This window comes from Equus caballus, chromosome 5, assembly GCF_041296265.1.
Source record: "Equus caballus isolate H_3958 breed thoroughbred chromosome 5, TB-T2T, whole genome shotgun sequence".
NCBI classification, from domain to species: domain Eukaryota; kingdom Metazoa; phylum Chordata; class Mammalia; order Perissodactyla; family Equidae; genus Equus; species Equus caballus.
The window spans coordinates 104270896-104292974 of NC_091688.1; the positions used below are offsets into that span (position 1 = coordinate 104270896).

General features: G+C 45.4%; 1 protein-coding gene and 1 long non-coding RNA gene across 27 annotated transcripts in view; one reads left to right on the forward strand and one right to left on the reverse strand.

Annotated features, from left to right (window-relative positions):
* The window catches only part of NFIA (nuclear factor I A), a 520959-nt gene that overhangs the window by 334690 nt on the left and 164190 nt on the right, over positions 1 to 22079 (reverse strand). For 9 of the 25 annotated variants that reach the window (XR_011438925.1, XR_011438926.1, XR_011438922.1 and 6 more), the window contains exon 1: positions 3796 to 3933. The exons of 2 other annotated variants lie outside the window; for them this stretch is intronic. Coding sequence is in view for 15 of the 23 variants with exons in the window: in XM_070267575.1 (XP_070123676.1) it covers positions 3796 to 3822 (27 nt within the window). In the remaining 8 variants the exon portion in view is untranslated. Of the gene's footprint in view, positions 1 to 1487; positions 1814 to 3085; positions 3361 to 3795; positions 3934 to 8779; positions 9270 to 22079 lie in introns of those variants that run through there. 14 more of the 25 variants (XR_011438923.1, XR_011438920.1, XM_070267572.1 and 11 more) reach the window with 7 other exon arrangements.
* On the forward strand, positions 9601 to 9991 carry LOC138924173 (uncharacterized). Of its 2 annotated transcripts, none has more exons than XR_011438931.1 (2): positions 9601 to 9742; positions 9844 to 9991. It is a non-coding gene; the product is annotated as an uncharacterized lncRNA (long non-coding RNA). The 2 variants fall into 2 exon arrangements; XR_011438930.1 differs by having other exon boundaries at positions 9603 to 9742; positions 9896 to 9991.

Consider the following 22079-nt stretch of genomic DNA (forward strand, 5'->3'; position numbering starts at 1 on the left):
TTTTCTTACTGATTTTTGAAAACGTTTGATTCCTTTACTTGACATTTTCTGAAGAAATATAAAATTTTTAAAAAATTAAGCAGTAGCCTTCATAAAGCTCTCTGATTACATCTAACTTCTGATGAACCAGACCACACTGGTCTTACATAACTTCTCTCCACCACACAACCCTCTTAAAAGATAAATTACTTACTTTCAAATAAATAAGGATAAGAAAACCAAAGAGATATTTGATGATCCTTTTCAAAAGAGTATAGGACAAATATTATAAAATGCATTCTTTTTCAGTTTGTAATATCCATCTAAATTTATACTTTGGAGGCACAAGTAACTGTAATGTCCAAAATATTATTACTATTAAAGCAATCACTAAATTTTTAAATTTTCAAATGTAAACTGAGTGGTTAAAATTGGTAAAATATTTTAACAATCAAGTCTGTTAAAAGATTATAAATTATAATCAATCATCTAAACACCTACATAGGACTGGTTTTTTAAAAGTAAGTATATGGTAATATACTATATAATAAATCATTTCAGTAACTGACATTTATTTTTTTCCTCTCTGAACAAATTTCAGGCTCTGCAATTCAAGTTTAGCTTGAAAACTGCTCTTTTTCAATAAAAGAATCCAAAAGAGAAGAAATCAGCTTTTATAATGTGTGCATTCTTTAAGTGGAGAGAGAAGAGAGAAAAATACAAGAATTATACTATTCTTTACCACAAAGCATTAGCATTTTAAAATTTCTGATGTTTGAGAATCTTTCTTATTGCCATACTTCAGGGGAGAGAAATGGGAGGGGGGCATTTTTTAAGGCACAATTTATCTAATAAGGTATACGCCAAACCACAAAGCATTTAAACATTACTAAATTCTGAGCTCATCCTTGAAATGCTCTAAAATACATAAATTCGGAGTTTGAAACAGTCCTTCGCATTTGACTGATTTTCTTATACACACAGGGCATGCTAGGGACCGAAGCTGTGTGGTATTATGCAAAGAACTCCCGGAGTCTACCTTAACCACAAAGTGGGCTTTCACCAAAAGGAAGATTTCATTTTAAAGTCTCAGCCCCACTTTATAAGGCAAAGAATAACTTAGCTCCAAACAATTCATATTTACGTGAAAATGTTATCTTATTAAAAAGCTTTATTAAAGATAACAAACATTTTAAATAAACATTCTAATATGGTATTTAAGTGTTCGAAGACACTCCCGACATGCCTCTCACGGAACTGCAAACTGCGTTCATTCGTGTTCACAAGGATTTTGTTTACCTGCCAGCCAAACGTCCACATATCTCATCATAAAAATCCTTAAATGAGGCAAACTGTGTCAACTAATCATTGAGAATAATCGAAACCCCCAGTTTTGCATCAAAAGTATTTACAACTTATTACTCCCCAAAGGTTTCAAGAATGTGCCAATAAAAGTGCACACTCTTTTGTACAACTTTACTCACACGTACAACTAAAGTGCTACTTACCTTTATCAACTCACAATTAGAAATATTCCAGAACCTCAAACTAAAAAAATCACTAACTTGTAGGAAATGTCCAGGCACAGCATAAATTAGTTTAAAAAAACAGTATGCCCTTATAAATCATGTGGCTGCACATCTCGCCATAAGCTACGTAATATTTCAAAATATTCCAGAGAAAACAAAGACTATTTTACATATGCACTCGGTGAGAAAGTTATAGGCCACCGGTAAAAACAAACCTGAAAACCTGTTTCAGACACCGTACGACTCTGAATCAGCATCTTACACGGTCATCTGTTTCTAAGTTGTCCAAGTTTAAGAACCACTGAATGCTGATTATTTCTGGGACAACTTCTTTTAAAGGTTCACCTATAAATTCCTACTGGGTTATCATTCTAGGGCCAGGTACCCGATTTGGTTACGATATGCCTACATGGATTAAAACAAGATGTCTGGCATTTTCCTGATAAAGCTTTTAAAAATTACATCCACGTATCTGGCGTGTACTCTCTCATTTAGAGCACTTTCATCACTGTGCCTACTGGACTTTTCTTTAATGACCAATAAACCACCCAAGTTTTTCTTTTTAAAACCATCTCTAAAGCTTTATAAATATTCCAGCAAGTTAAATAAATTGTAAATCAATTTCTAAAAGAACTCATAAAATATATGGCCTTCATTCACTATTTAGTGTAAATTTTCTTCACAAACTGTTAGACTAAGTAAGCGATTCTCTCAGTGGTGTTTCCAGAAGAAGGCCTAGTGAATGTATCAATCACACTGCCAAATTTTTTTGTAATCCAACTTTGTTAATGTGATAATAGCTCATGATCCAAGAGAATGCAACCTTCTCACACACCTGACTGTGCTCTGGGCCTGCATGGATGCACAGGCATTACCCTCACATGTGCACCATCCGAAAACATGAACTCCTCTTAGACAGTCCATTTGAGAAGACGGTAGGGCATCTGTGTGAGGGTCCTTTCCCACTACTGCAGCACACTGGTGTTATCCCCACGTTCTCCGTGTTGCAAACTCCTGCCAGCTAGAACTTCAGCCCTTGGATCCCAGCATTTTCACTGTACTGGTAACTCATTCAAATTATCTCTTACACTTTGCATCTTATCCATATGCAATTGTGAGCCTTGCCAGCAGTGGTTGGAAAAGTTTCAGTCCAAACTTCCACAAGTTACTAAATTAGCAACTTTGGAAGTTTGTTAGGGAAAAATAAAAAACTTTTACCATAACTAAAAGCAACTGCTATCCATTATTAATGCTAGGCCTAAATCCCAAACAGACCATTTCAGCATAAAAGATGCATTTAAGAGCCTTCTAAGATCAAACAGCCGGTATTATTACTGTTAGATACTGCAACAAGAAGGGATGTCATGTGGGAAATAAATCCAGAATCTAGAGAAGAGAGAGAAACTATTGATACTTTTTAGCCTTGCAGAACGTATTCGGGTTAAACCGTTGTCTCCTGCTACAGGACGGCAGGCGGTGGCGGCAGGTTTTTCCGGGACTCGTAAACAAACACTTTGCATGAAGCATGAAGCAGACAACTTCGTGCAGTGATTAATAGTCAGATCCTCGTAACCTACCCAAACAGTACGAAGGCTCGCACTTTCTCCTTTTTTTTTTTTTTTCCAGCGCAAAATCACTTTGACTTCATGCCTTTCAGTCAAAGGAAATAAATCATACACTCCAAAGGCCCAGATTTGGAGCCCTGAAGTTGCAGTCATTCGCCCGGGGTGGAGCAGCCGCGGAGCGATGGGAAGGGAGCGCCCGGCGCGACCGAGCCCCACGCCGCCGAGCGGCCTCCTGCGCAGCGGCTCGGTCGACCCCAACTTTCCCGGACGCGGCGGCGGGGACGCGGGCTCCCGGGGGGCGCGCGTCCACGCAGCCCGCTCCGCCGACCCCGCGTCCCCGCGCACCTGAGCCGAGCGAGAGTCCGGGGCGGCGGGCCGAGCTCCCTCCCGCCCCGGGCGCGGGTCCCCTCGCCGGCGGCCGCGGGGCGTCCGGCCTGCGCGTGCGGGGCGCCCGAGCCGGTCCGGAGCGCGGTCCCCGGGGCGCCGCTCGCCCTGCGCCGGCGGGAGGCACCCGCGTGGAAACAAAGTTACTTTCCGCCGCCGCGGCCCCGCACACGCGCGCACGCGGGGGCCCGGAACGGCGCAGCCCCGCGCGCCGCCCGCCGCGCGCCCCCCGGGGCCGGCCGGCCGCAGCCCCCAGTGCCGCCCGCCCGCCGCCCCCCGGCCGCCCGCCCGCCGCCCCCAGTGCCGCCCGGCCCGCCCGCAGCCCCGGTGCCGCCTACCTGCGTGAGGCAGAGCGGGGAGTACATCGCTCCGAGCGCGGCCCGCCGGCGAGCGGGTGCGGGACGCCGGCTCCGCGCTCACATCGCAGGCTCCGCGGCCGCCCTGCGCCGCGCCACGCGCCGAACTTTAACCCCGCCCGAGCCTACTCGGCGCTGGGCATGTCCGCGGCCGGGCGTTAAAGGCGCAGCGCCGCCCGCCGCCTGCCCGCCGCCGCGGCCTCGCCGGCCGCTCCGCTCCGCTCCGCACGGCTGGGGGGGGAGGCTGCGGCGCGGGGGGGCTGCGGCGGGCGGCCCCGGCCCCTCTCCCGGCCCGCGCGCGCTCGCCCGCCCCTCTCCCGGGGTCGCCCCTCTCCGCTCCGCGCTCCTCTTCTCCCCTCCCCTCTCCTCTCTCCTCTTCTCCCCTCTCCGCTGCTCTCTCCTCGCCCCCTCTCCTCTCGCCTCTCCCCCTCTCCTCTCCTCTCCGCTCCTCTCCGCGCCCCGCTCCGCTCCGCGCCCCCTCCTCCCGGCCCCCGCCCGCCCCGCAGGACCGGGGAGCGCGGCGCGGCGCGGCTGCAGGCTGTGCTCCGGGCAGCGGAGGCCGCACAGGATGTGCTTGAGCAAACAAAACTACTTTCCCGGCCCTCCCCCACGCGCCGCAGACCTCCGCGGACGCGGCCGGCGGCCCCGCCAGGTGCCCGCTGCCCGGCCCACCGCGGGGGCGTGGAGAGCGGGGACGCGGCGGGGGCAAACGGGCGTGGATGCGAATCTTTCTAAAAAATCCGACCTCCTAGGTAACTTTTTCCCCCTCTGAAATGCGGTATGGCTCAAAGCATTGTAATCTCTCCAACGAAGCTTTCTAGGGGAATAGATCGTCGGCAGAGGTAATTATGCACAAAATCCTGCAAACTTTGTGCAGCTTCTATGGCATTCAGAAGCAGGGGTGTGTGTGGGGTGGGGGGGTTCGCGCAGAAGATTCACTGGATTGGGGGGGGGAGGTCTGCAGAAAGGGAGGCGGAGATTAACGAGCGTTCTCCCCCCAGAGCTGCGAAACCAGTGGGTTTGAGCATAGACGCCATAGAAAAAGTTCCACCACGTTCAGAAACAGCAGTGCTTTAGCTGTGGCATCTTTTTCTTTGTAGGAGAAAATAATATGTGAGAAGGATGTCCTCTTAGGAAAGGGAGAGATTCTGGTCCACAAACGTGCCCAGAACTGGACACAGGCTGTCCTTACCGTCCCTGTTCCTGGGACCCCTCTGGAAGGGTGCCTTTTAAGAACCCCCTCTTTTTCCCTCCCCCAGGTAATAGTTCTTGAAATGGAAAAGAGCTTCCTGCAATTATTTTAGGTTTGCTAAAGTATTGTTTTGGCAGAAAAGAGGGGTGGTTTTTAGGGTTTGGCAACTTTCCAATAAGCCTGCTTTTCCAGTTTTTTTAACCTCATATTTTCTCTCTAGGCTCTCCTCCCTGCTGGGAAAGAAAGTATACCTCCTTCCTCCGAACCCCCATATCTTCCTCCTCCTCTCCTCCCTCTAGTTTGCAGCCTGCTGCATTTGTGAATCCGGCTCTAAATTCCAAGAGGAAAGACACTGGCACAGAGACGGAAACCTGCACCTTGGCAGAGGCTGCACAGCTAGAGAGCTGAAAGGGGGAAATTCCAGTAGGAATGCCCACGGCGCGGGTGAGGGTGAGGGGAGGGTTAAGGCCACTCATTCAGACCCCCTCCCCCTTTTTAAAGGAAAGGGCAAGAGATTCGCTCCTGGAGAGAGCAAAATAAAACTCTGAAATATTCTGCATCTGTCTAAAGTTATTTCATGTTGGTTCTCCAGTTACTTTATTGCTAAAATAATTCCTGCTGAATTCTCAAGGGACCATTTTCCCACACCCGGCTTCTAAATATCCTTAGACATCTCTCAGATTGTTTATTAAGAGGTGAGGAGAAATAATGACTTAAACCTTTAATGAGAGAGTCCCAAAGTAAACAACCGCTTTTCCTGGGTTCCTCTTGGATTTCCGTTGGGGGGAGAAATGTCCTAAAAGCCCAGCCGAGCTGCAGAGACAACATCCCTGGCCACGAAAACCTTTGCTGGGATCTATAACTTCAACTCGCTCCAAGTTTCCTCGACAGAAGTTTCTGGCTGACGGTCCCAACATGGAACTGAGGCACAGCGAGAAGCTATTGTTCCGAGTGTGTCCTCCTGGGAAGCTCTCATCCAGAGCGGATTAAAATCTCTCTTTTGGTGTATTAAAAGATGGACTTCACATCTGCCTCTTCCCCAAACAGCAGAGATTCTTACTTTTAAGTGAATCTCAAGAAAAAGAGACAGACTTTTTCTTTTTTAAAGGATTGGCACATCGCCCTGGTTTTTAAAAAAATGGGGGAAAAGTAATTTAATGCTGATATTTCTACTTTAAAAACTTCTTTTGTTGCAGCAGTGGACGTGCCCGCGATTTCCAGCTCTCTGCGGTTAGCAATATTATCTTAAGTAACTTTTGGCGCCCTCCGTAAGACTTTTGGATCTGGGACGATTGTTTGCGCCCTCTAGGCAAGGGCTGGCTCCAAGTTCAGCACCAAAGCCCTTCACATCCGCTCCGTGCTCCCTACCCGCGCCAGCTCCCGCGCCCTCCCCGCCGAGGAGGGAGGCGGGGAAACTCCACAAAGCACGTTTCCAGCTACAGCCTTTGGAAACAGGACTGAGAAAAATACAGTAGAAGAGTTACAGTTACAGAAAGGCTTCTGGTAACTTTCTCTCCAACAGGCATAAATTTAAACACACACACAAAGAAACAGATGTTCCTCAGAGGGCAGTCTCGGGGTAAAAAACATTTCCAACGCTCTCCCCTCTTCCCAAGTTGCAAAAGTAAATCCCTGTCCAGAGTTCACAAAGACGCTAAGACACTCGAGAGAAAGCAGGGATGGAGGGAGGAGAGAAGAAAGAGAGGAGAGGAGACGCCAGTGTAGGAAACACAGGTGAAGTAAGAAAACTAGTTTACTGCAATCACACAAATGACCCGTTGTTAGGAAGGATAAACCCCTTATTGGAAATAACCGCTCCAATCATTTATTTTGCAAGTGCTAGGAGGCTGCCTTGAAATGGGATTGTCTCTGCGTAAGGAGGCTCCTGTCATGCTCTCTGCTATCCATATTCTTCCTGGCACAGAGCCCAGCCTTGCATTTACTGTGTTTTATTTGCAGAAACGTTACCTTGCCAGTTTCAGTGAAATCCTCTTAGATATATAAATTACGTCAATGAGGTTTCACTTATATGTACATCTCAAATACCTCTCATTTCAGAGGTTATTTAATAGGAAGATCTTACTAATATGACTTAGATTTTAATGCCCAAAGCAGTGAAGATAAAATTGGGGTTCATAAGTGACAACACTGTTAACTGTAGTTCTTAGCAAAACTAACTTTATCACTAGCATTTCCCACCATTTTTCTTCTCTAGTTTTTTTACCTACTCATCATTTGTGCACAGATTTTTTCTTATATGCATATATTCCTAAATGGAGTCATGTTGCTGAACTGAGCATGCAGGTGGACTCTTACATCAAATTTCAAAACCAGATTTGATCAGAAGGCCTAAAGCCTTAGGAAATAGCTGGATGGGAATTTAATCCAAAATGGGAAAGAGCCCATAGTATTTTTCCATTCATTTCCCAACAGAATTAGGTGTCTACAGTGCTCAGAGAGAAGGAAGAGATGGATATATTTTAGTCAGAGGCTGCCAGTTACTGTCTCCAAGACAAGCTACTGCAGTTGGTTCCCACTGCACTGGTGTCAAAGACTCGTCCAAGGGGCAGACTCCAGCCGAGCAACGGAGTCAGCAACCTTCCACAGCACCCTCCACAGGGGTTGTTGTGGCAACAAGAAGAAATGCGAACTTGGCCAGCCAATATCCTATTTGCTACTGACCATATATTTAAACAGCAAAATTCGAGAAAAGTCAAGAAAAAGCATTCTCCCCCTCTTTCTTTCAAATGTATAAAACAGCTGTCAGTCCCCCTGTGAAACAGTCTCTCTCCCTTAAAACTGCTGTTCACAGTTCTGGAAGAGAGAGGCTTGGCTGAACCATCCCTTCAAAGCCCTTGAAAGCCAGTTTCCAAGACAATCAGAGCTAGGTTTTGCAATGCTGAGTATGCAACAGATCCCCCCCAGAGCTGACGACAGTCCCACAGAGCACGGAAGTTTCTAAGCCACACATATTTAAAAGTTGAACCTCGCCTTCCACCACGGTTAACAACTTCCCTGAATTTAAAAATAACAATTAATGCAAAGTTAAATATTTCTGTAGCAGAATTTTTCTAACTTTTTCCGAAAGGCAATGGACAAGGCATACGATTCATGCAAAAATCCCCCAATCCGTTCTTTTTTCTTAAACTCGAAAACTCTTTCCTATTGTGCTCGCTAAATCCGGAAGAGCCTGCCGCTTTGACAGCTTGAACCGCGCCATCCCTCCGGAGCCGCAGCGAACTTCAGCGCCTCTCTGCCCGCCCCCTGGCTCCTGCGAGCCACTGCACACCCGAGCTTCCTCGTGATTGGGTGCAGCTCTTGTCAATCTCCCGTGCTGTCCCATTGATTAGAGGATCGAATCGTCAATTATTCCCCGGCTCCAGACATTTCTTTTCGGGTTAGGTTGACTGCTGAGCCTGGACGTCTTTTTACAGAACAGAGCACGCACAGGATTTTTTTTCCCTTTCTGGAACCGAGCAAGCGCCCGGAGGAAAAAAAAATCTGTCAAGCTCAGCAATTTTTTCAAATCTCGGAGGAAAAAAAAAAAAAGGGAAACCGGGTCTGCGATGCACATAGCAAAAAAGCCATCTACAAAGCTACGTCTTTAAAACAAAACCATCACAATAGACATTTACGCAGCAATCACTTAAATGCATATGCAAGCTAGAGAAACCTTAAAGTCTTAGCCATTAAACAAAATCATTCTACCATTATTGTTGTTTATAAAACATATCGTACAAACGCGAAATAGAAAGTTTAAGATGTACCACGTACCATTGCAATGTAAAGAGTACGTGAGAAACTTTAAAATGTTCAGACGAATTGCTTCATTTGCTGTCCCCTTTTTTTTGCATTAAAAAAAAAATCTAAATAAACTTGGAACCGTTGAAAACCCGGAAGAGATTTTTTTAAAAGCTGTTGGCCAATTGCAGGCTTCTTGGAGAATTTTTTTTTTTTTTTTTTTTTTTTTTTTTTTTTTTTTACTCCAAATCAGGAGGCTTCTGCAATCGCAGGGCACGCTCTGCCTCCCTCCCTGTCTCTCTCCGCTTTGAACGCGGTCCAAGCCCGGCGCGGCTCCTCCGATCCTCCGGTTTTGCCTCGTGCGTTTGGATCGCACGAGACTTTGCAGAAGTTGCGATCGATTCCAGCCCCCTCTCCCCCCCAACCCCCGGTGATTTCCGCAGTCGCTGCAATTTGCACCAAACCTCGCACGAGGCGCGGCGGCCAGTGGCGGGGCCGGAGGGGCCGGGAGGGGGTCGAGATCGGCAGGAAGGGGCAGGGAGGGGGTCTGGAGGGGCGGGAGGGGAAGAGAGGGGCGGGGACCGGGTCTAAATGGGCCTGGAGGGGGTCGGGAGGGGCGGGGACGGGGTGGAGATGGGCACGGAGGGGCAAGGAGGGGCCGGGACGGGGTCGGAAGGGGGTCGGGACGCGCCGGGAAAGGCCTGGCCTCTTCGCCCCTCCTCCCCTCTCCCCGCCAGACCCCTCCTCCCGGCGCGCGGCCAATCGGAGCCCCGGCATCGCGCGCAGGCTCCGGCCGGGACTCGCCTGGGAGGACAGGCCCGGGGTCAGCAGGCCCGGCTCGCGGAGCCCGCGGGGTCCAGCCGCGGACGTCCCCGCACCTCGCCGCCGGCGCCGGGAGATGCGAGGGCGGAGCACCTTCGCCTGCGGTTGTGCGCGTTTTGCACGTTTAATCGAGTCTGCACACCTGCTTTCTCCGAACCTTTTTCATAGCCTCTCGTGAGTTATTAGGCTAGTTCACGATGTTAGTGAGAGATCTAACCTTTATTTGCACTGGTTAGACCGAGAGTTAAAGATTCTCTTTGATGCATTAAATCAAGAGAGCGCAGAATGTCACCGAGAACTCGCTGTGAAATAAAGCTTCTGCTCCAGGTTCGGAACGGAAGACGTTGGTTGTGCTCTGCAGGTGACTGAACGCAGAACGGCGAGCTGGGCTCCCTCAAGAATAAAGCTGTTGCTTTAAAGCTAGAGAGGCAGTGAAATCCTGATGTAATTGCCAAGCCTCGAATTCGTCGATATCCTTACAAAGCCTGGGTTCCACAAAGTTTAACGCACCCCTCCACTTCCCATCCCCCCAGGAGAGGAGCTGTAAGAGTTTTCACATTTAAAAGGGCTTTTGTTTTTTTAATTGTTGGAACATTTCTTCATCTCACTGATTCTTCTTATCTCATTAACCCAAATTCTTTATGACTATGTAATTGGGATATTTCAATGTCAACCTTTTATGTGTTTATTTTAAGCGACAAACTAGCTATCATAGGTGGGGGGGGGGCAATCCTAAAGGGAGGGAGTGTCTGTCCCTTTAAATGGAATGCATCACCGCCAGGCTAGCGCGTTTTTTTAATGTGTTTGCCTTGCGTCAGTTAAGTGGCTTAGGACGTCCTGCTGAATTACTGAGTTACAGGAAAATGTGTGCTTAGCTCGCTTGATAAAAATTATCCAATCAGAAGTCAAGAGGAATAGGAGTAACCTGGCAGTGATCTGATTTTCTTAACTGTCCTTGGTGAAGGTACCTAATTAATTAATAACAGGACCTTGCACAGTTAAATTAGAGGTTAGAGAAACCTCCTGTTTTATTCTGAACCACATTTTTGGCTTTAGACTTAGCCTTCACCACCAGCTAACTGTTGCCGTATTCCTGGCCCGTGTGGTCCTGGGGCTGCCCTTGCCATTAGACAAGCATTGCTCTGCTGGTCTGCCTCTTACAGATTCAGACATGGTCTTGCTCTAGAAAGTCTGTGGCGGTTAATCCTGGCCTCCTCCACTGAGCATCCATTTCCCCTTGGCATACTACTTTCACCCTAGAAATACACTTGATGGGGTGTAGTGGCTTAAGTAAAAAGAAAAAAGAATTTCAAGTAACCAAAAACGTTCTAGGCCTGGTTCAGCTAATGCTAGGCTCTGTGACCTTGAGGGGGTTACACAGCACCTGTCAAATAGGACATCAACCCATTGTGAGAGTGGAGGACTGTTTGTCAAGAGCTAGGAGCCTTTGAAACACACACAAGGTATCAACTTGTATTGCTCAGTAGATGCCATGGTCTGAATAGCCCCCGATGCTAAGCAAGCCCGGCCTGGTCACTGGGTGGTAATAGTGAGTTTTGTGTGTGTTGGCCGTTGTTCCCTGACTCCAGCTTAATGCAGGAGGTTAGCACCCTCTCCCAAGATTCCTCTTATATGTCAACAACATCTAGTCAACAACAACGTACTATAGGCTTTGGAATCCAACTTAGGAATTAATGTTGGTCCTACTGCGTAACTGCAGGTAAATTATTTAACCTCTGTAAGCTTTCGATTCCTCATCTGGAAAGTGGGAGATATTCAGATAACGTATATAAATTACCTAGTACATTATGTGTGCTCAACATACCGTAGCTATAACACTAATCTGTTACTGTTGAGTATGTACCATGTCCTAGGCAGATTGAATGCACTAAGAGCTGGGGATGCAGAGAATGAGAGAGGATTCCTACCTGCAAGAAGCTCAGTCCGACGGGGGAGACAAGACACAAAGATAGATAATAATGTGGTGTGATGAGAGCTTTGTCCAACTTAGGTGAACGTAAAGGCAACAGGAATGCAGATGATAGGATGACTGGTTTTGCCTGGATGTGCAGATGGAGTCACAGAAGGCTCAAAAAGAGGACATGACACTTGTGTTGGGCCAGAAGTATGCATTTATCAGATGGACAAGGGAGGGCAGGGCATTCCTGTCCAAGAAAGCACATTGATGCACGTCTATGCAATGGGCCAGAAAATGGGGTCGCTCCAGCTAGTATTAGCTTGTGTTACAGTAACTGGAGATGAAGTTAGAAAGGCAGGCCGAGGCAAGACGGCAGAGTCTCGTGAGCCCTTTAAACTCCCCCTTGAGTGACTGGGGAGACATCAAAGGTATTTAACCAAAAGATATACAAAGGAAGATTTGCAAATTAGAAAGATCGTTCTAGCATTGGAAGCAAAGAGACCAGTTAGGAAGAAGTGAGCGAAAGAAGTCCTGACTGTAGCACCACAGGAATGAAAGAGCAAGAGAGAGAGGGACAGAGGAGTGGAGGGTGGGGGAGAGGCAAGGAGGCAAGGCAGACACCACTGACATTAGTTTTCAGGGACTTTGGTCAACAAGGACAGTAGAAGAGTGAAGGTTTTCCACAATCTCCCCATAGTCCCAACACCAACAAGGTATATAAGACCTATTATTAGTGAAAGAGGATCTCTTTATCCCACAAATTGCCACTTCTATATCCTTAAACCTACCAGTATTAAATAATTTAAAAATAATACCAGTAACAATAACAGTAGCTCACGTGGATAGCAGGTGTTTACTCTGTGTTGGCTCTTGCCACTTGGCGAATTTGCATGCCAGTGACCTCAGCCCCACCATGCTGCCGAAAATCAGCCCCACTTCAAATAGGGTGACTCTGGGTTGGCAACCCCATTGAGAGTCTCATGTTTCCACGTAGGCTGGCTTTATGCCTTATAAGTAGTAGGCTCTTCCGGGAATTCTGCTTTGTTGACCCAAATGAAAACTTCAAACTCTTGTAAGGCCGTGATATGGAGACTAGAAGATCAGAGTCTTATAGAATTAGAGACATAATTCAAAACTGCAATATTTTTCTAATAATAAATTTGTTTTAATTTGTGAACTAGGTTGAACATTGAACACAGATCCGTTTCATATTTTCTTGATTTGCCTGAGTGAATCCTAGATTATCCAAAGCACTTTTTAGACTAAGTAATCAAACTGCCAGTTAGAGGACCAACATAGTAACATAAATGATAAATACTAGGAGCAGATTTAAATCTGGGAATTGATAAGGCTCCCAAATAAGCAAGTTGTGGGAGACTACTGTCCCCCAAATGTGTTCTTTCTCTATTCTTGGGCCACAGAGAAACAGTTTGCAGCCTGTATCTTCCAGCATTCCTTGTGGACAGGCGTGACACGTGCGTTCTTCTCAGTAGAATGTGAGCGGAATTATTGAGTCCAGCTTCCATGTCACTTACTTACAAGACGTTTGTTATAAACTTGGAGCCTTTCCAAAGGCTGCAGGGAGGCCACATTCGAGGCCCAACTTCAAGCACAGAGACCAGGACCATGTCTGGGAGACAGGAGAACATTGTGACGGAGGGAACAGGGATCCATGTATGACCTCATGGAGCAGAGCTGCCTCTCCAGCCTGGATCGTATTGAAGCACCGAGTTTTGAGGTCTCTGATATAGCAGCCTAGTCTTTACTGTAATTCATAATCAAGATTATAAAACAGTTATGTGGTACCTTGGGATTATTTCCTCTCTAAAATCTTCCGGCTTTTTCCCAACTTGGTACAGAATACATTTGATTTTATTATCAGCCTCCTTTTCCAGACCCTCCTCCTGCCTCCTCTCTCTCTGCTGCCCCTCGTCCAGCCACACTGAGGAAGTCGCTTTCTCTTCAGTCCCTTTCTGAACACAGCACATTGTTCATTCTTCGCATGCCTCACTTGGGCGATTTTTTCTCTCCTGAAGTCCCTACAATTTTCTCCCTGTTCCACTCACTTTGTTTCAAGAACCAGTTTAACGCTACTTCCCACCCCCGGGCGGAGCTGGCGAGTCCCTCTGTGTGCTCTCAGGCCACGTGTGTACCTCTAAGACACCCATCACATCGTGTGTCAGCCTTCGTCTCCCGGACCACGAGCTCCTGGAACGTGCAGACTTAGTTCACCTCGCGTCCCTGTGAGCAAAGCGCCATTGTAGCTCCCCCGTCAAAGTCTGGTAAATTAGTGTGTGGGTGTGGAGATGAACAGACCATTACCTCTTCCAGCCGTGCCTCTGATGGAATCAGACATGGCACTGTCACTAGCGGGAACTTGTAAGTGTAAACAGTAGGACACTGAGTTTGCTTTTCACAGGCCTTCCACACGTTCTCACCTTTAACCTCCTCCTGGATGGGTAGGTCAGGCATTGTGAATTGCACCACACTGATGAGAAGAGCAAGTGTGGCTCAGACACCGCAGGGAGTCACCCGAGGTCATTTGCTTAGAGAGTGGTTGAAGAGAATTCAGTCCACTCAGCGTCCTCCCCAAAGCTCTGGCTATGATGTCTGGCTTAGGAGAGTTCAGGCTTCAGAATGTTTAAGGCACCATTTTAGTGGTTAGCTGGCTCTAATCATAATCAAAGGTAAACACATGACCCATCCTTTTTTTAAAAAACAGCTTTATTGAGGTATAATTACCACACAAAAGAACTGTACATATTTAACGTAAATGCCCACGGTACCATCACCGCAGTCAAGGTGACAGATGTGTCCGGTGCCTCCGAGAGCTTCCCTGTGTCCCCCTCCTTTCTGTGGTAAGGATGTCTAACATGAGATCCATCCTTTTAACAAACTTGGAGAGGCTCAACCCTTGCTGTTAACCGTGGGCACCATGCTGTGCAGCAGATGTCTAGAACTTACTCAGCTAGCGCAGCTGAAACTTCGCACCCATTGAGGAATAGCTCCCCACTTCCCCCTCCCCGCAGACCCATCCTTTTTATCTCCGTCACACACCGCAATAAACTGCACAAGGTCCTGAGGCCCAAAGGTGATGTCACACAACCGAGCTGCTGGGGTGACCAGAGAGAGGAAACCTGTGTCTTGACGAAAGCCAAGTAGCAAGTACGAGTATCCAAGGACCACGTCTTACAGATGACAGAACCGAAACCAGCAGAGCCAAGGAGATGTGTGTGGCTACACAACTGGCGGAGAATTAATCCCCAGCCCAGTGCCAGCGCAGTTACGTCATGCAGACGGCCGGCGGCAGGGATGGGAAGGGACGACTAACCATCTCTGGTGTCAGAGTTGGAAAGAGGTCTGGAAAGGAAGAAATGCTGTCGGTGCATCTGATAGGAGACGGAAACGGTTAATTATCTGAACCGAAGAGGGGATCTGAAATCCAGGCTGGTACCTGGAAGATTTGCCCAAACGTGTCCAGACACTTAAAGGACAATTTTCAGGGAAAATAAACGAGGGTGGCGGTGACGGCAAGACTCTAGAGCCGCGGGCTGACCTGGTTCTCTATTCTCTGCTCTACGTGGCTCTGGGCAGGTCAGTCTCTCACTCGGCTTCCTTCTCTGTAAAGTGTAAATATGGTCAGCCCTGCTCACTTCTTGAGATTTTGTGAGGATTCAATGAAATCATGAATGTGAAGCTGATCAAAAATTTAGGTTTCTATCCTGTGAAGGCCTGTGCCACCAACAGTCGTTTATAACACAGCACAGAACAAGAATATGGGTATCTAGTCCTATTCATCCTGTCTCTATTCAAAAAAGCTCTGGAGTGGAGACGTGTGTGTATCTACAGCTATATCATCTATTTATCTATCTGTCTACACACACACGTGCGGGCACACACACACACACAGATGGACAGAGAGAGAGAGACTATAAACATAAAAATAAGGTGAAATCAAGGCCAAGATTAGTATCCAATTAGATGCAATGAGATCCTATGTACTTTTCTAGGGTTGACTTGCAATTTTGACTGAGTTCCCTAGTAATCAATTTAAAAGAGAAAAGGTCGCAACTTACAAAGTATACAATATTCATGTGATTATAAAATTCAAAGTCAAGAAGAGCTGTTTGAAAGCAACGTCTGTGTTGCTTTCAGATCCTGAGATCTGAAAAAATTAAGCACATAACCTCTCACCACCACCACTGCCACGTGTATGCACAGAGCAGGGACGTCATGAAGAGGACAGCCTTCACCACGACGCACTGAACCACGTCCCCAGTCCCTGGAGGAGATTCCAGACAGCATGAGGACAGAGGGGTAGGAAGGATGGCATCTCCGACAATTTGAGGAATGCCTCAACTACCAGTGAGTGCCCTGGGCTGTGGCCCTGGTGCTCCCGACACTGAGAACTTAGCATGTACCAGCTGGATGTCAGTGTCTTCAGGCCCAGAAAATCAGAAAAACAAAGAAAGGAGAGAACGAGCTGAAGCTGACCCCTCTGATCTTGGAGTTTTTCACACTCACTCTAACATTCCTAAGATCACATCCCCCCCCCCCCCAAAATAACATGGAGAGGGAGGAAGTGGGAACTGGAAAGACCAGTGGGCATGGGCACCCTGAGCGCACACTTTTCTCCAGCCCCACCGTGTGCTAGTAGGTCTCTTAGGGAAAAGGCAGTCTATTTTTTTTTTTTTGTAAAATATAGATAAAATTTGCCATTTTAATCATTTTTAACTGTACAGTTCAGTGGCATTAAGTATATTCACATTGTTGTGCAACCATCATCACTATCCATATCCAGAAGTTTATCCTAAAGTGAAACTCTGTATCCACTAAACAATAAGCCCCCATTCCCTTCTCCCCCAGCCCCCAGCAAGTGCCATTTCACTTTCTGTCTCTGTGAGTTTGACTACTCTAGGGCCCTCATGGAAGTGGAATCATTCAGTGTTTGTTCTTTTGTGACTGGTTTGTGTCACTTAGCATAATGTCTGCAGGATTCATGCGTGTTGTGGCATGTGCCAGAATTTCCTTCCTATTTCAGGCTGAATAATATTCCACTGTACATATGTATAACACATTTTGCTTATCCATTCATCCATTGGTGGAAAACTTGGGTTGCTTTCACCTTTTGGGTATCATGAATAATGCACACCATGAACACCTGTCTGAGTCCCTGCTATCAGTGCTTTGGGTACACACTCAAGCAGAATTGCTGAATCGTATGGTAATTCTATTTTTAACTTTTTGAGGATGAAATAGCAATCTTAGTTTATCTTCGGAGAAAAAAACTGAACAAATTCTTTAATGACGTGTTTCATTTGTGGAGCTGATATCATGGGCATCTGGAATCTTGATTCTAGTCTCAGTTCTCTATTAATTGTGTGATCTTTGAAAGCCTCTTGAATTATCAGGAGCACACTCAGTTTCCTCATCTGAAAAATGATGTCTTTGAACTAGCTGATATCCAAGGTCCTTTGAAATTCTAAAGGCCTGTGGTTATGCATATTTCTTTTGGTGTCTGGGTTCATCCATTCATTTTGAAAGTGTTTTTTGAATGCCAGAGCAGGCTTTTTTCTCAAAGATAAACAAGGGTTTTCCAGGGGGGATGGGAATAGGGAGGGGAAAGGCTGGGGTGATGGTTGAAAGAACTAAAATGGATTGCAAGCTGGTGGGAGAGCAGGTGCCAAGATGAGGCTGAGGGGTAAATATGGGCCAGAACCATCTGGGCCTAGTGACCAACTTGTAACATTTAGACTCAATCCTGACATTGATGGTGGGCCACTGAAGGCCTTAAAAGAGGTGGTAACAAGGTCAGTTTTTGTTTAGAGGAATCACTCCCACAACAATGTGGAGGGTTTATAGGCTTCAAACCAAGTTACTCATCCTTTCTCTACTTCATCATCTCATTTTTTTCTTTTGCTTTGAAAGTGGGAAAATTAGTGAGGGTGTCCCAGAGCTAACCTGGGACAAAAGACATTTAGATCAGACTCATTTCATCTTGGTAAATAATATCATACTGTGCTTCTCCTTACAGTGAAAAATATTCAGCCCCATTTCCCCTCAACTGTGAAAACTACTCACCACGGTTGGGAATGCAGTAATGTCTCTGGGTCATTAGTTTGTCAATTAATATTTTAGGACTACGACATTAGAGCAATTTTTTTAAAAAGTTCTAGAGTCAGCCCTGTGGCAAAGTGGTTAAGTTCAGCATGCTCCACTTGGGCAGCCTGGGTTCCTGGGTTCAGATCCCGGGCTTGGACTTACACCACGCATCAGCCACACTGTGGTAGCAACCCACATATAAAGTGGAGGAAGACGGGCACAGATGTTAGCTCAGAGTGAATCTTCCTCAGCAAAAACAAAAGAAAAAAAAAGTTCTGATAGATTATTATCCCTTTATCTAGAATGTTAAAAAACTAAATATCACATATTAGTATAATACCTTATATTTTATGAGAAAACTTAAGAAAATTCATATTTGATTAAGTGGAGTTTTCCCTTAATTGGAATGCAAATAGTCTAGTTCTGGCTTTATATAAATAATGTATTATTATGAAATCATAAAATTACACAGTGATGCTGTTTTCCTTTTTTATATCCCTGTTGTTTCCTTTACTATGGAGGTTCTGAGTTGTGCTGCCTCAGCAGACTGTGTACCTGTGAAAACCGTGGCGGATCCCTGAAGGCCGTTATTTTTATGGGTGGAGAAAAGAAGTCGGTTCTGCTGTACCTCATGTCAATGCAAAAACGAGTTGTTTGGAAAAATACTCTGCTTTAATATGCAAGAATAACGCCTTGGTTTACTGTGGATATTAAGACTCATTCAATCACTAATGCCTTGCTCAGTAAAATAAGGATGGAAAGAATGGCATTTACCTTCAATAAATTTTGGCACTTTGGCACAGTTTTTACTTTGTGTTTACCAAGGAAAGAAAACCAAAATGAGAGCAAAGAGAACCAATTATAAAGAGTGCTCTACTTTGGCGAGGATGACTAAATGGACAGTTTGCTCCAAGCAGGGCCAGGCCAAGAGTTGAAAAACTAAAGTTTGTATGGTACTTGGTATGTTTCTGGTGTATTAAAAAAAGAAGTGCATTTTCAAGAAAGAAGCCAAAGAATGGTAAGTGTTTCTGGTTTTGACATTATTCCTATTAGTTTGCTGGTCCTCGCAAGAGCTATAAAATTGACAATAAATCAAACACATTTTAATTTGTCATGAGATAGCAGATAGAAACAAAAGCTTCCCAATTGGTCTTCTGCCAAAGCATTTCCACTAGCCATATCTGTTTCCAAAATTTACACTCACTACCAAAAGCTAAGAAAAAATTGAACCACCAAATGAATTCCAGTCTGGAAAACTTTTACTGGAGGCTGCTGTAGCCAGCGTTAGATTCTGGGGACACAGGACAAGTAAGTGTGATCTGGTGAGAGAGGCAAGTGACTCCAGGCAAGTCTGGATACGGAATTTGCCAGAAGGCCAGAGCAGAACAGCTTTCTCTGGGTCGGTACAAAGGTGGGACACACGACATTGTACTGATAACAAGGCAGCCTGCCTCACAGCTCTCCCTCCAAATTCAATGCCTTATATAGTCGGACGAGCTTTTGAAAGTCCCTATTGAACACTAGATCGCTGTACATCCTTTGTTCTTATGTGACAGTATAATATTTGAGTAAATTTTGAAAATATAATATGTATTCTTCAAACGATACTTCAAATGATACTTCAAAGTGTGTTTTAAAAAATAGCCATTAGTGTTCAATTTAGTTTTTCAAAGTCAAAATTTGAGAAGACAATTGAATTTTATGCTACAGATCATTGAAAGACTATTGCAATATCAGTATCAGGTGTTATTTAAAATACTTTTTTTTTTTTGTAGCATGACTTGGAGAGTTTTTATCAGTAGATAATAACAGATATGTGTTATTTCCTAAGCTATATGTTCATAATTGGAAAGGCATTGAAACTTACAAAATTCATTCTCCCATTTCTTCTTTTTCTTTTGTAAATTTGAATGTAAATATGATTCTAACCTATAGTTTTACAAGTGACTGCATTGTTTTGACGTTGTTATATGGTCACTCCACTTGGTTCAATTTGCTCAAGTCCTTTGCTTTAATTTTTTAAAAATCTGTTTTACATAAGATGACTTGCTATTTCTCTTAACAAGTGTACAAGGTACAATAGTAAATTTCCATGGACTGTAGATAATGTAATTGAATTAACTTTGAAGTATCCAAAGAAAAAACCCTCCATTTTCCACAGTTTGTAATATTAAAGTTTGACACAACAAGCCTAAATTGAAAATTAAAAAGCACTTTACTGACAGAGCAATCTCAAGATGAGAAAATTTGAAGTTTTTTGCTATTGTACTTTACGTTACTTGAAAAATAAAAACATGATCAATTAACTAAGAAAATACCATAATTAATGTTTATAGTATTTAAATATTAATATCGTCAAATGAAATGTCTGTTCACTTTAGTTCTGAAGCAGCACCACATTGAAAATTTTACTAAACTTTTCCTGTCTCAAGAAAGTTTGTGATTTGTTTGTGATTTTTTCCCCTTAAAAAAAGTTTTGCTACCGCAAAAGTTTTAAAAAGTTGACTCTCCTGCCTGAATAGGGTCTCTATAAATGGAAAATCACTGTTATACAGAAGAGATCACAAAAAGTATTAATTCAGATAAACTTCAGGGGAGCATTTCCCAAGTTTAGACCCTGCCCAATGGCCAAGAAAGACCTTTCTCTCACTTCACATGGTCGCAGGTGAATTCACATGTTTTGGTGTATCACCTTTATAGTTATAAGTCAGAGTCATGCCCAGCTCTGAGGCCCTGGAATGTGGGTCTTTAAGAACAAAAGATGGTGGAGACATCCTGCTGGGAGAGTGTGGTGGGTAGGCCCCTTTCTCCCGACCCAGATGTTAACCTACTTTCGTTTGTCTCCACTCTAACGACTGAATTCAAACAGCTGTCTATCTCTAAGTCATTACAATGTGGAATCCGTGCAGTGTCTACACCTGACCAGCTTTGAAGCAGCAGCCCACACGCAGGACCAACTTAGTAAGTTTTAAATGTTGGAGCCAATGGGGCAGTTGGTTTTGAGTTCATTTACACTCATTTTTACTACTTGAGACACGCTCATTAAAAAGCTGTATTTCAACTATGTTACACATTCACATTTAACTGAGCTGGATTTTCACTGTACTGCAGCATCTGGCTTTTTAATTCGCCTTGAACAGGCTTTATTAGGGAAAGTCAAGTCCTCGGCTTGGCATCTTCCTTCCCAATCTAAGGAAAGTAGGTTCCTCTTCCAGGGCACCCCCGGTCCGGTCCCCACAGGCTGGGATTGCAGATGAAAATGGAGACTGCAGAACCCAACCGCAAGGGTTGCGTCAGCTCACTTTCTTCAGGGCCGATACTCATTTGCAATCTGCTCTGCACTTAGACCCTTTAAAGCTACAAACTTTGGGAAAGTTATATCACTGTAAACAAAGACACAGTTGCTCAAATTATTATTACGCAACACTGTGTCATTACTCACACATTGACACCGCAATTATCTTCGCCATTTGGCAAATACCACTAAAGCTTTGTAGGCAGCCCTCGGAGAAGTAGAAACCTAGGATAAATATGTTAATGCCAACTTTATGAATAGAAAAGTTTTCCCACCCCCTCGAAAAACACTCAGGTTTATCCTGCAAACAAAGTGGGACGCCAAAGATATGTCCCAAGTCTCTGGAATCCTACATTTTAAATGTAAATTATCAGTTTGGCAGGATCCATATGCCCTGCTACAGAGAACAGCAGTACACGTCACTACGTAAGACTGAAATTCTGGACCTTCTTTTTTAAAACTCACAGGTATCAATAAACATCTGGTAATTTAATTAGCTGTCTCCCTCCAAAAAAAAAAAGGGGGGATAAAAGATGTATGTACCACCGAGCACGTCTGCCCAGGGGACGCCACAATCCGGGACCGGGAGCCCCCACCCCACCCCCGCTGTTGTTCAGCGCGGCATCGCGTGGTGCTTACGTAGAAGACAGATCAAACACGTTCCAGACACATTTTTATTAAAAACTTGAAACCAGATAAAAAGAAAAAATTTAGTGACCTGTCCGAAGAAAAAAGCGAGAGTGAGGACAAACGACGCGCACAAGTGTCGGGACCATTTTTCTCCTCGGGCTGCTTGGGCCGCCTGGAGGAGGATGGGCGATGGAGCCGGGGAGGATGGCGGAGGAGCGAGGAGGACCGGGGGAGGAGGGGAAGGATTGGGGAGGAGAGGGCAGGACCGGGAGAGGGGGCAGGGGAGGATGGCGGAGTAAGGAGGAGGACGGGGGAGGGAACCCGGCTTAAAGCCGCCTCTCGCGTCCGCAAAGGTCTGGCCTCCCCAGGCTCAGGAAGCGGCGGTGGCCATTTTCATTTTTTTTTAAAGAGCGTAAAAGGAAAATAAAACAGAAAAGGTGTATCTCCCTTCCTGACCAACACCTCGGCTCCTCCCTCCAAAAAAAAAAAGTATTTAAAAATCTGGGGTACAAAACCCAGTGTGCGCGCCCCCAGCCAGGCTCCTGCAGTCAGCTCGATTCGGCTGG